The following is a 13,484-nucleotide window of genomic DNA, read 5'->3' on the forward strand; positions in this document are numbered from 1 at the left end:
AGTCAGGGTATTCTCAGGATGAAGATAACAGCCCGTATCATTACAAAGACACAAAATACAGAGAAAGTACCGAACATTTGAATGTGCATGACAGTTTGGTGAGGTACCAATTATATTTTGGCATCACACTGCATATGGGAACCACAAAGTTGACTGTAAAAACCAGAGAATAATAAAAAACCACCACATCCTTAGTTGACATTGCAGCAAAAAGACCATTTTAATTTTCACTGATGCCAAAGTGTTATGTGCAAGAATTTTCCTCCAGACACAGAGTTTTAATGAACTAGATGAGATAGGACTCATTTTGGAGATGCTGTATTTTTTAGATGGAAGATAAAACAAACACTTTTTGGGGGGGGGCTAAAATCAATGTTCCATGACTGATTCAGGGTGGCATGTTTACTCCTCTGCCTCACAACATTGATCATAATGTATCTGGGCCTGTGTAAACATTAGAGACTCTGACGGACAGCGTGATGTCAGTGTGCCACACTGCTCTGTTGAACGCTGCCCTCAGCTAATATCTTACCCCTTGAATTTGCATTTTCCCCTTTGTGGCATCTAGTCTTATACAGTTTTTCAGATTAAACATTACCATACAGCTTGCAATGAACTTATGCACACAATGGGCTGAAAATGGGCGCACTGTTCGGTCTTTTTAACAGAACCCAGAGATGGAGGTCTCCAAATCCTGAATAAGTGACTAGAACAATTTAGGATACACCCTCTCATACGAATAGTTTTTTCTGCTGCTGGATAATAATGTATGGTTTCAATGCATTTAAATTTGGGTGTGGCGCTTTTTTTTTTTGGAAAGGGAGCAAGGAATCCAAGTGAAGCTTGATCTGCACATCATGGGATAAAGCACTTTAACTCAGTTAACCAATTCCTACCTCGACTGCCGCTCAACAAATGGGGTGAAAAGGAAGTCGCTCTGGGAAAAAAAAACAGATTTTTATTACTATACCAAAACTATATAAAAAAACTTTTCATTGCAGAGAACTAAAATACTTCCACTGTTTGATGTATTTTGATGTAGGTGCTGTATTGTAAATAAGAGTGTAAAGCATTAGTCTTATGTACAAGTATACACAGACCACCTAATAAGTATAAAATGACTTCACTGCTATTGACAGATACACAGTAATTTCTTCCTTCTTGGATTCAAAATGTATTGATGTACATACCAGGAATAGCAACATTATGAGATGTTACGATCCCCCCAAACAAAATACCTACACAGAGTGTGGTCCAAGTTTTCATGATTTTATTATAAATAAAAACATCTTGCTTACATCGTACAGTACTCTATAAAGCAGCACACTGGCATAAAAAGATAAACATTTTATTTACAGAAACTTGCAGCTATGCATTTGTAGTGTACATTTGACATTCAAAATTCAGGCTAACTTAATGTTAGTTCCAGTACAAATGAGTTTAATACACTTCAGCAGGAAAACATGTTGCATATCTTTGCATACAGATTGAGCAATTAAAGAGCTCAGACCACAGGATTCGGCTTCACCAAGAACCTTCCCTCCCGCTCTACACTCAGGGAATCTTGATGTAAAGATGTAAATATACATGGAGCTGCTGAGTGACACTCCACTTCTATTAAACTGCAAGTTCCTCTACGCTGATTAAATTATGATGCAAACTTGTTTTTATGGAAGGAAATCATATACATCACCCCCCGCCTCCCTGTTTTTCATGCAAACTACCCTTTTTACCCTCTAATTCATAAAATGGACAAACAAAACCAAATAAAAAATAAAAAGCCAAAAAATATATCTCCTCATCAATACACTTATATATAAATTAGTCTAATATTATATCTGAGTAGTAAAGAGGTTGCTATGCAAGTTCTCTACATCTTTCCATTATACAACTGCTTGCTGATGCACTCCGATCTTTTAAGATTGAATCGCCCCAAGGCAGAGAGCGTTATTGGCTCATCATTGAAATTCAATAAAATAAATAAAATGGTATTCACAGGGATTCCAGTGGATTTATCCTTCCCATGGTTGTTCAGGTATGTCACTTCACCTCAGTAGGAGAGAGGAGCCAAACCAAATATACAACGGAGATCTTCTCTCACGCCCGGCGTGCAGTCATTTCACATGATACTACAATTCAGTCAAGAATTCTGCTTGAAAAAATAAATAACAATTTGCAGATCTAAACTACATACATTCAGTAGTGCACTTACCATTTTTGGAAGAAGCAAGCACTGTTTAAAAATTATATACTTGAATCAAGTTAGATGTCTACATTTTGTAAATATGAACTGGAATTAACAGAAATAATTAAAAAACAACACTATTGTCTACATGGAAAAGTATCAATGCCAGTGTTTGTAATGCTTACATTTACAAATGCGTAACAAAATCCACAGCCAACAACCCCCTGTGCCAGGAAAGTTACATGGATTTACAACAAAAAATAATCTCTGTGATGAATGATCTTGGTATAAATGAGGTAATTGCCATCCAGGTTTTGCTTATTTCAGATCTTTGTGGGTTCCTTGCCAAGTGATTCCTCGGGCAAATGCTGAGACAGTTACGGAGAGAACATTTGACATGTCTGTCATTTTAATATGCCATGTTACCTGAAGAAGTCAACATTTTTCATAAATGAACAATGAACCTGAAAAGGTCTTCTGTGAGATAGTGTGCAAATGTGGGTGGGTACTGATGTGCAGTATATATGGACTTTTTTTTAAATATGCTTCAGAATTGACATGCTATAACAAGTGAGGAAGCATTAAATATCTATGCATACACACACAAATTGTCAACAAAAACATCAAAAGTACACTGAAAATAATTGAAACAGAATGAGTATTGTACATCTCTGTGGATTGCAGTGTTACGAATAAGCAGTGCACATTGTTAAAGCAACATCCTGAACAGTAACATCAATACATTCATCTCCCAGATTTCAAAAACAAACCCTGAGAAACCACAGCAGTTTTTATAACAGACTACAGAATAATAAATTAGACAATTCTTGTTTTTCAGAAGGACGTTCTGAAAGCAGATGTCAAAACATTGTCCTGCTTGTGATCAATCACCTCAGATGAGTCAAAATCATATTCATGTAAAATGTGGGACTGAGGTTGTTGCTTTTTGAATTTTTAAGAGGGGGGGTTGACAATTATGGAACAACTGTACAGCAGAACACTGTTACCGAAGGATTTCCACATGGGCCAGGAATGATCGGTATTCTAGGGACCAACAGTGGTTCATCTATAATAGCCCTGCATTTTAGGTTAATCTGCTTCTCATTGGAAACCCGGTTGTAGCACTGTGCAGCTCATCTTTGCTGGGGGCCTGTGTTGTTGTAGTTGGTGGCGACGTGGTTGTAATTTTGTGCTACTGGCTCTCAGGAGATGACACTTGAGATTTCCTGCTGGTTTCTCAAGAGCCGTCTGAGCAAAGAGTTTGAGGCATATTCAACTATGCAACCTGGACAAAGATAATGGGACTGGGGCTGAGTTCAAAGCTCCTATGGCAACCCCAAAACACAAAACAAACAAAATAAAGGCTCTCAGTTTCCAAGTTTGTTTTTAAATCCCATGTCCTCTACTGATTTGCTTTTGTGCTAGAGCTCAAATTGGAAAGTTTTTCTAAATACCTACACTGGTTTATCACAAGGAATTGTATGACACAGCACAGCACTGCAAATCTGATCTGGTCTGTGTACATTGCCTTCTGTTAAAGTGGATGCAGAAGTGAAGCCCCGAGGCTCTGGCTTAACTGTGTTTTGTAAGACTATTCAAAAGATAGGCTTAAAAAAAAAAAAACATGGAAAACTGAGAGGTAATACAATTTTACATGGTTTGTTTTCATCAATGTACTGATATTACATCAGAAATAAAGCAATAATAATCACAAAGCACAAGGAAATCTCTAAAATGTAATATATGCTCTACAGAGTTTCTAAGTTCACCTACTATGTGGTCAAGAGGAAATCATGTAAGAGATGAATACGAACACAACATGAAAATAAATTTCACTCTGGTTACCTTCTCTGGATTACATGTGCAGTGGGCTTTTGTGCAGGTAGCTCAACAAAAGACAAGAAAAAAAAAAAAAAAAAAAAAAAATATATATATATATACTTAAAGGGTTAAAAAGGTAGTTATTTCAGTAAACTGCACCTCTTTCCATGAGTTCTGTTGTAACATGATTTATAGGACAGGGAGACCTTTCAGGAAAATCTGCCTCTTAAACTTTTGCCGTTTTTCTGTTCCTAGCACACACAAGTAAAGGATAAGAACCCAGTACTCATGTCTACATTTATTATACATCAGAACATTAAACTACTAATTATAATAGAAGAATTCTTGAAAAACGTGATGTAAAAAGAAATTATATTTAAAGGGGGGGGGGGGTTTACAGTATATTGCACTACCAACTTTAGCATTCCCACTTCCTCCGAGCTTGAACACTAATACAGATTTCAAAGAAAAAGGACTGAAACAAAAAAGGTTTCATCTATGGAACGGTGCAAGACTTGGACATGTTATTCGTACATTAGAAATGTTCTCCAAAGGTTTGATGTCAGTCTCCACACTAATGTAATTCGAATGAGAATACAGCTCAACATGAATGATGGCTGTGCAGAAGATAAAACGCTTTTAGGCAGAGAATATCCAATGAGTGACATTCCTCCCCACCTCTAGAGCACCTTTCCTAATATTTTGGCCATGCTTTACACAAATTGTACAATCAGACAAGACAATATACTCTATACTTCTTTTTGTTTTTACAATTGTGTTTTAAAAAATATCACCCGAATATGCAGATTTAAAACAATCATTCCAGTTGAAACGGATGTTGAGGAGTTCATGTGATCTACACGTAATCCTAAATCTTACTTTGCTTCTGTGAATTGTACACTTTCTCTTTCCCATCTGAATAACAGGATTGCTGGAGAAAGGATGAAGGATTCCGATCTTATTAGCAGCTGTGACACAGAATTGAGACTCAAAACTCAAAGCTTGAAATGAGCAGACACAAACATCTGTATATTTGTAGCTTAAACTAGTGTATCATGCAGGCATCTTATGTATAAATTGAGAGCCCTGCAATTGCAGAATACATTTTAACAAATCCTTTCACTCAAGGCCTGGATTTACTCTCAGGTCAGGAATTAGTTTAATTGTGAACCAAAGTTCACAGTGCAAATGATACCCTCCGTTACATCACTAGTATTGAAGACTGCAGTCCTTCATTTCTCACCTCAAAGCAAAGCAAGGACGCAAAATAAAGTTTATAAAATGTCCTGCAGAATTTAATCAGGACTGGAATTTAAGAGGGGCTGCTATAGAGGATATGCTCATTAGTTAACATTTCCAGTGACTTTTTTAAATCATTAAAAATAAGTCAAATACAAATAAATACATAAACCAAACTGGTTTTAGATGGGTCCTCTCAAACCAGACTCCAGCAAGTTTTTTTATGTCTCACATTTGAAGTTGTGAAGATTGATCATTGAGAGAGTGACGTGGTTTCAGAAGACACAGACCACACAAAGCTCCTCATTACAAACCCATCACCCGGCTTCACCTTCAACATTACACAATTACATGGAGATAGAGGCCATACACAGCATTATAAGCTGAGAGGGAAAAAAAACAAAAAAACACAAGGATTTGGCAGCAATGCAAGCAGGGGGAAATGTGTCAACCTTGCTGTTGTTCCTGGAGAAAGATCGAACAGGCAGCTAGGGAAATATGAGTGTAAAGTTTCCTGCCATTGAGGCAGATTATCTGGTTTAGGCTTAAAGTGCTGGGCTTTAATGCGTTTCACTTTTCTAAGAAACTACTATTAAAGGGAATCAAGACACAGCATCTTTAAACATGCTGTCTGCCAACAAGAACAATTAGTAATGTGGGAACCCTGCAGACCACCAAAACAGCTAAGGTGCACCCCAAATAGAACAAGCAGAAATATGTCTAAAACTGGCTAACAAATAAGGTGGTAGTAACATCTCTATTTCCCTTTAGCCGACTCTTTAATGAAGGACATCCCTTTGGCCTCACATACGGACCACTGATGTTGGCAGCTCACCCGTGAGTAAGGCGGACGAACGCTCTTCAAACGCAGGCCGTCGAGATCTCAAATCGCAATGGGGATTCCATATTTAAGTCCTTAAAATGTCCCGCTTGGCTTATTGTGACATATCCACTCAGGCTTGGCCTTCTCCAATCTGTCTGGGCCTATTCCCACAGAGTGTGGCACGCCTAAACGATAGCGTTCGAGGGATCAGGGAAATCAAAATAAAATGCAAAGAAAGATTACAGATGAATCACATACATCATGAGAAAAACAATGACGAAAAAAAATCCTTAAAGATTAAAATATTACAAAAAGAATGGTAACTAAACCTGTATTATTTTGTAAAAGTTCACCTTCTATTTTCTTCAGTTATGTCAAAAATCTGACTAAAAGACACAATCATGCAACGAGAGGAAATCTCTCTTGGACTTACCTGGGCAGTTTAGGGAGCCGGTTTGAGGCGATGCAGGGACTCTACGTATGAGAGCGCACTCTGCATGGATGTGAGACAGTAGCCTTCCTCACCGATCAGGTACCTGCCAACAGTCACAGTGATGGGGTGTCAGTTGTCAATAGTTTGTCCCCTGGTGCACTACACCGGCTCAGTTTGCTCTTTCTAAACTAATATAGCAGCGTTGTGCCAAATGGAAACGTCTGACAATTAACACCATTGCTTTAGATAAATAGCAATAGCATACTGTACTAGACCATTAATAGAATTAACAATCAGAAGCCTAGCCCAAATCAAAATGTATTAAGTTCAAAGGTCAAACTAGGGTTAGTAGTGAGAAACATAACACCATTAGGCAAAGGATTACTACAAAAACAATAAATGAACAACACCCACACCAAGTACTGGACCACTCGCCCTACACTGAAAACTTCAGACAAACACCAACTGTAGCCTTTCAGTGGAGCTGGCCTTCAACTGGTCTACTTCTTGGTGCCAGAAACTATTTCATGTACATTATGCTTTTGAGAACTTATTAGTTATACAACACTTATTCCATTATCTTTGTTATGCCCTTCAGCTTTATTATCAATCGACAAAACTCAGCAGGGTTCCCTTTGTATTGCACCAAATGCCCCAGATCTTGTGTGTGTGCAGCACAGCCCTGCCGAGAACATGTTGGCAGCTCTGTCGGTGAGCCCTGTCCTCAGTGGCACATAGCCTTGAGAACCGAGATGACTGGATTGGGGCTCTGGTCCCGCCTGGGAGAGAGGTGGTCTAGATTGCCAGTTCATAAGCCATTATAAGCCTAAACTGCCTTGAGGCTCAGATCTCTCCTAGGTGTTGGGGAAAATGCATTTTATTTACATTTTTCTGAAGGAGAATGAGTTTTTGATGAACTCACAACTTTTTGTGTGTAATCAAGGCTGGATGTTACTGCTGCAAACACCACTTCCATGATCATGAACTCCATTGGTTCAATTACAATCCATGAAAAGGGTCATCCAGAGGTTGGCATGAGTAAGGTTGGCAATACCAAAGTGGTGCACCACATGGGAAAATAAAAGCACACACTAAACTACAGAAAGACCAAAAGTACTGCCAAACTGACTGGATCTCTGAAGACAAGACAACTACAACCAAATAGTTTGGGTCCATTTCCTGGCACAGCAGACACAGATCACCATTTCGTTATTCTTTAGTGTAATACTTTTTTTTTTTCAGAGAACATAATCAATTAGGGAGAGGAGCACTGGACTGATTACATTTGACTATAAACACTGCTATAAAGAACGCCTATGGATTTTCCTAAGTACTTTTACACAAAGTCAGATCAAGGTTCATTTCCATAAAAAGAACAGGCTTTTTAAGTGACACAGAAACATAACGGAATGAGAAGAGTGTCAATCGCTTCGTGCCCAAGTATGCGTCCTGAATTTTGACTTAAGGAACTGCGTTTTGCTGATGTAATCTTGAACTTAATCTAATCCAGCAAACTGGCCTCCTGGAGTTCATCCAGAACAGTAACCTGACAAACACTGAAACAATCAGGACAGATACTCAAACCTAGCAATATGGTGATATGGCAACACTGGGTTATAGAAGAATAAGCCTCTATTAATCTCTTCCATAGAAAAAAAAATTAGTATGGAGTAATCCACATACATTTTTTTGTCCAATAAACTATAAAGTGGAGCAAACACTGATTATTATGTTTTTTTGCATGTGGTCTCTTTCACAGTTTTTAGAGATTTTCCTTCAGTGGTAAAGGTTCAGCTTCTCCAACCCCCAAATAATATACATGTGGGTATAAACTCATGAATTTGTATTTTTTGGAGATCACAGAACTAGGTTACATTTCTGTGGTCAAGCAGTGTCTTCACTCAAAGAGGATTTTGCCTTGGATATGGGTGGGTTAGGGTATGCTGCTTTTTATGCTTCATGTGCGGTCCCAGTTGTACTTTGTTAAATTGCCGTGCTGAAATATGAATTAAGCAGTAAGACAAATATGTTGACATGAAAGCATACACGGCATTTGATTAAGATTAATCTCAAAGGATTTCAGCAACTCTACCAAATTCGAGGTATTAGTCCTCTATAGTAGAGCTCCAATTGTAAAGCATGTCCCCCTGAGGTGACAAAGAATGTTATTAAGAAGAATAAAATACAATGGCACTGCAATCCCAGATTGCTAGGCTTCCTGTGAGAAGGTAACCAAACTCAGATTGCGGTGAAGCAGGGGGTAAAAATTTACCTACAAGCCTCTTCTCTGATTAAAATCTTTTGTTTCGAGTTTCAAACATACAAGAAGAGACCAAACCATTTATCTTGTGCGAGGAGACACGGGATGTCAGCACACACTCCTCTCCTGAGCCTAGCAAGGAAATTAAATAAAAAAAATAAAATAATAATAAAAACGGAGAGAAAAATAACAAACAAAAAACGCACAGGCTCTCGTGACAGCAGCCTCTGAGACTCCGAATTAAAAACTGCCGTTAACTTTGGGTGACCTCCCACTAATTAGTTCAAGACACGAGAGAAGAGCTTGCCGTCTGCCAAAGCTGCTGGCGAGAGCTTCCTTCGCTCTCTCGCACGGGGCTCTGCAGCTCCTCTCCGAGTCTGCGCGCGTTTGCATTCCTGCATGGCTCTCGGGTGCACTTTAGCGGGAGGGGGGTTTGGTGTGGTTTGTTTCCGAGCTCAGCAGCAGGAGGACTGCAGGCCAGATGCTCTATTCCATCCTGTCATGGCTGCCCCTCCCTGGGGCTCGCTGGCCTGTCTCAGTTTGTCCTTTTTTAACACGCAAGCTGCCTTGAGACCCATCACAAGACATGGGCCCTTTGATTGGGAGGACAATGCACCAGGAATTCAGGACAAAGCTGTGCCCTATGGCTACAATCAATGGGACGGCTTGCTGTAATACCTTGTATAAGTAATAGAAAACAAAAATGATTTTCCAATATTAAAAGCTCAAATACAGTCCATAAATATTTGCACAGTGATACAATCGTCGTAATTTTTGCTCATTTTGGCTCTGTATGCCACCGAACTGTATATTTACAATGTATAATTATAAAGGAGGGGGAAGCTATAACTTGTGACTGCATGATTGTTTTCTGTTGTGAAAGCTTACATTTTCCTGTCGTGAAAGTTTTATATGAAACAAGTGACAAGCAAAATTATTTACAAAATAATGGACGTATTTTTTAAATGCAACGCTAAACAAGTTTTTGGTATAACCCTTCACACCTTGTGTATAAATATACAGAATGTTCTAACCAAACCCAGAGATAGTCCTGCCATGGATTCAGGCAAGCTTCTGAATCACTAATGTTTGTAAAGTAAGAGCATGGAAATTTGGAAATTCAATATGGGCAAGGCTCATGGCACTCTCGCAGACTGCAGCATTATAGAACAACCTTTGAGGACTAAACTGACAATTCAATAAAGCACCCTGTAGGAACATTTAGAAACCCACTCTTTCTAGATAGTCAAAAATAAAAAAGGCTTAGAAAAGGCAGCATTAGAATATAGCAGGGTTGTTCAGACTGTTTTCTGACTAGTGTCATCTGTTCAGTCCAGGAGGAAAAGGGTTTCCTTATATATATTTATTTTTTAAATTCCTTATTTTGATTTCCCTAATGGGTTAAAAGGCTCTGTGGGTATTTAGCGCAAACTACCCAACAATGTAGTGTGAATGGATCCAGTGGCATGCTTCCAAAAGCATCCTGGGAACAATAAGCTAGCAAAGAAATTAGCAAAATGGGACAAACATTCCTTCTCTTCTTAAATGTGTAATATATATACTGCTCCTGGCCCAAAATCAAGCTTCTCCTAAATGCTATATACAACTAGTCTACTTGTGACTTAAATCTAAAGGAAGAGAACATTTATGTAGCTATGTTTTATATAAACAGTTTCAGCCTCCTATAAAGCACTTAACCAAAGCCCTTTATTCTCTTGAAACAATTGGGATCATCCCCTTCAATACCCCTCTAATTAATGTAAGCAGACTGCCTGTCCTCACATTAAATCTCTTCAATGTTTTCAAAATGTCTAATGCTTAACAGTTCATAATTGCCCCATGAAGTCTTGAGCTGAAGAAAACGAACAAGTTAATCCATGTATCTTTCCATGCCTTTTAATTTAATGAGTCTATAAATAATGTTTTTTTGCGGATACACAAAAATCTTTTAAAGGCACACAAGCCTCCCAATCCACCCAGGCTTCAAGATGTTGTGGCTACCACAGCCTCGCATGCCAAATACAGACACGTGAAATGAGGCAAATTAAAAAAAAAAGCTGGGCAAAGTAATTATCTACTTTCAGGAACGATCTAAAAGGAAGTAAAGTTTTGCTTCCAGATTTGTTGCACTGCCAGGGATACTGTGGACAGGTTAGATTGTTAAACCAATCATTTTGCTGTCACTGAAAAACAAATGCGACTTATTTATGAGCACAGGTATGAAATGATATTTTCTGAATACCTTCAGCTTTCTTGCAAATATATTTACAGAGAGTAAGATTCCTTTCTGGACTTGGTATGCAGTGAAAAACAAAAGAAACAAAACAAAAGATCTGGCAATACCAATGTATAAAAAATTGCTTAAATAGTACTGCAGGAGATAGGAATGAAATAACATTTACACCCATGCAAATCCCTCAATGTTAAGTCTGGCTGTTAAGACTGGAAAGAATCCGAAACTCTACTCGGTTTCCATCCCCTCAGTAGGTCTCTAATCGCCATCATCTGGGACAGCTTAAGAGATACGAGAGACTGGGTTGAGAAAACGTAAATATCGTGAGCAGGGGCTCGTTAAACAAATAGGAGAGGGAACAGTCTTCAAGTTTCCACATGCACACTGGTTACACAGTGGAAAAGTTCAAGATTGCTCCCTCCTTCCAGTGTAACTTTTGAGATAGGTAGTCCTTCCTGATTGGCTTTCAAATGAGGTGGGCTTTGATCAGACTGTTACCTGCTGGACACATAGACGGGACTCATGGTGTAATGGAGCTGGACTGGGGCACATTTCTTCCTGGAGGTTTAGATAGGGGAGCTGTCTTGTACGTAATACAGAAGACAAAGCCACGTGCCGTACCCTTCATGAATGAACTCCTCCAGGGCGGCACACTCCGCTACCAGCTGGGGCAGCTCGCTCCTCACAGCCACATAGGAGAGGATGGGGAGCAGGTCATCGGCACCGCTGGCAGAGAGGGAGAGACACACAGGTTAGTACAGGGCAACGCTTACAGAGAAAGACAGCCAAAGAAGTTGATAAGCCTGATACACAGAGGCAAAGGCCCAAATAACTTGATGGCACGGGTTGATATTTTCTGTCACCGAGACGCAGAAAGATAGAGGGACATAGGGGCAAATTGTCACTTTTGAAAAAGATGGCGTAGATCATGGCTTAAGAGCTCAAACTGACCCTCAGAAAACCTCAATGCAGTTAAAAACTGATTGCATCAACATTGTGGCTAGAGGAGGGAGAAAAAAAGGCACACAAGATCATTTTGCAGAGAAGTGGTAGTACATCCTGATCCCAACAGCCTATATGATTGTTAAGGATCTTTAAAAACCTGCAGCTCACATATTGTATTGAATCTGTTTCTTGCTAAATAAGTGAGAGGACTGAAACCTAGAACCCCGGAGTCATCTTGGGGACCAGGAGGCTCCCAGAATCCACTTCCATCGTACACGTTTCCCACTTTGATTAATATCAACTTCACACAGTCTGCTTATGCCACCACTCGTTCACAGATATGACCACTGAAATGTGTCCTGGCATCTCATTATGGGGAGCATTCTATGCGCTTGGTTCCTGTGGAAAACCCACCAAAGGCCTGTAAAATGTGTTGTTTTGAGACTGGCTTCCTGTTGCTGGAAGAGTCTAAATGAAGAGAAAGCTGGCAGTGGTGTGTGCTGGCACTGCAGGAGAGCAAGAGGGGGGCTGCTGGAGCTGGGAGCAGTGCGGACCATGCAACCACAGTAACCACCTTGCCTTAGGGAAAGGGAGGAGGGGAAGCCCTTGCGTGACAGCGACTAACAGTGTCTGCTTTCACAGTACAGCCCAGGTAACCCAAGAGCATCATGCACTGCCCCTGCACGAAGCAGGAAACTCAGAAAGGCAGCGAAAATACAATATTATAGAGTGCAGAGCTCAAAGCAGAGCAGTTTCCTAGGTAGAAAGTAAACGGGGAGAGGATATAGCTTTGTGCTGGTTTCTAAACAGGACACAACAGTATTCAGTTTTAGCACAATGGAATCAGGGTTGACAGCATCAACAACCAACATATTTAAATTTAATGGCCATGGTTGGTTCTCTTAAATTAAAATGGGGTCACTCTACTGACCAGCCAAAATATCAACTAAGACCCTACATCCAAGGTAGATCAAACTGACACTAAACCTTGAATGAATGAAAACCACCTCCTGCTCTTTTTTGGTAGAATGTGTGGAACAGTCACATGATCACATGCCCCTGTATTCATTCCTGAGCGTTAATCCTAATCCATACGAGTATATGAGCCTGTCTGAGGCAGGAGAACAATGAGAGGAATGCAAGGGAGGTTTCTCTCAGTGTCGGCCCTCCTATGTGAAACACCTTGCTCAATAAGGCATAGCAACACCCCACAAAGCTAAACTGTAGGATTAGCCGTCAACTGCATACCTCAGCAGGACACACTGCAATTAAAGAAATCTTATATTCCTCATAATTAGAATGCTCCTTTGCCTCTCGATGACACAATAATCCTCCAGAACAAACCAGATTTTCTGTTCATAGGGTCCAATTTCCATTTTAACCTTGTTCCCCCAAGTTCTAAATACCTAAAGAAATCAGAATTCAAGTTAACTGACCTCTGATTACTCTACCAGTTTTCATGTTCATAGTGGTAGTCTTTTTACAACATGCACAGTTTTGATTTCTTGCCTTTCAGAACTTTTCTTTTTCTGAAGGCTAGACAGG

The 13,484-nt window shown here is 39.6% G+C and overlaps 1 protein-coding gene across 1 annotated transcript in view; it reads right to left on the reverse strand.

Annotated features, from left to right (window-relative positions):
* Positions 1–1,255: 1,255 nt before the first annotated feature.
* vps9d1 (VPS9 domain containing 1) overlaps positions 1,256–13,484 on the reverse strand; it is a 39,103-nt gene continuing 26,874 nt past the window's right edge. Inside the window, exons 14-16 of the mRNA XM_066713913.1 lie at positions 11,616–11,720; positions 6,502–6,604; positions 1,256–6,253 (exon numbers count right to left, since the gene is read on the reverse strand). Coding sequence (XP_066570010.1) covers positions 6,511–6,604; positions 11,616–11,720 — 199 coding nt within the window. The 3' untranslated portion in view covers positions 1,256–6,253; positions 6,502–6,510. The remainder of the gene's footprint in view (positions 6,254–6,501; positions 6,605–11,615; positions 11,721–13,484) is intronic.

Source organism: Amia ocellicauda, chromosome 9, assembly GCF_036373705.1.
Source record: "Amia ocellicauda isolate fAmiCal2 chromosome 9, fAmiCal2.hap1, whole genome shotgun sequence".
NCBI lineage: Eukaryota > Metazoa > Chordata > Actinopteri > Amiiformes > Amiidae > Amia > Amia ocellicauda.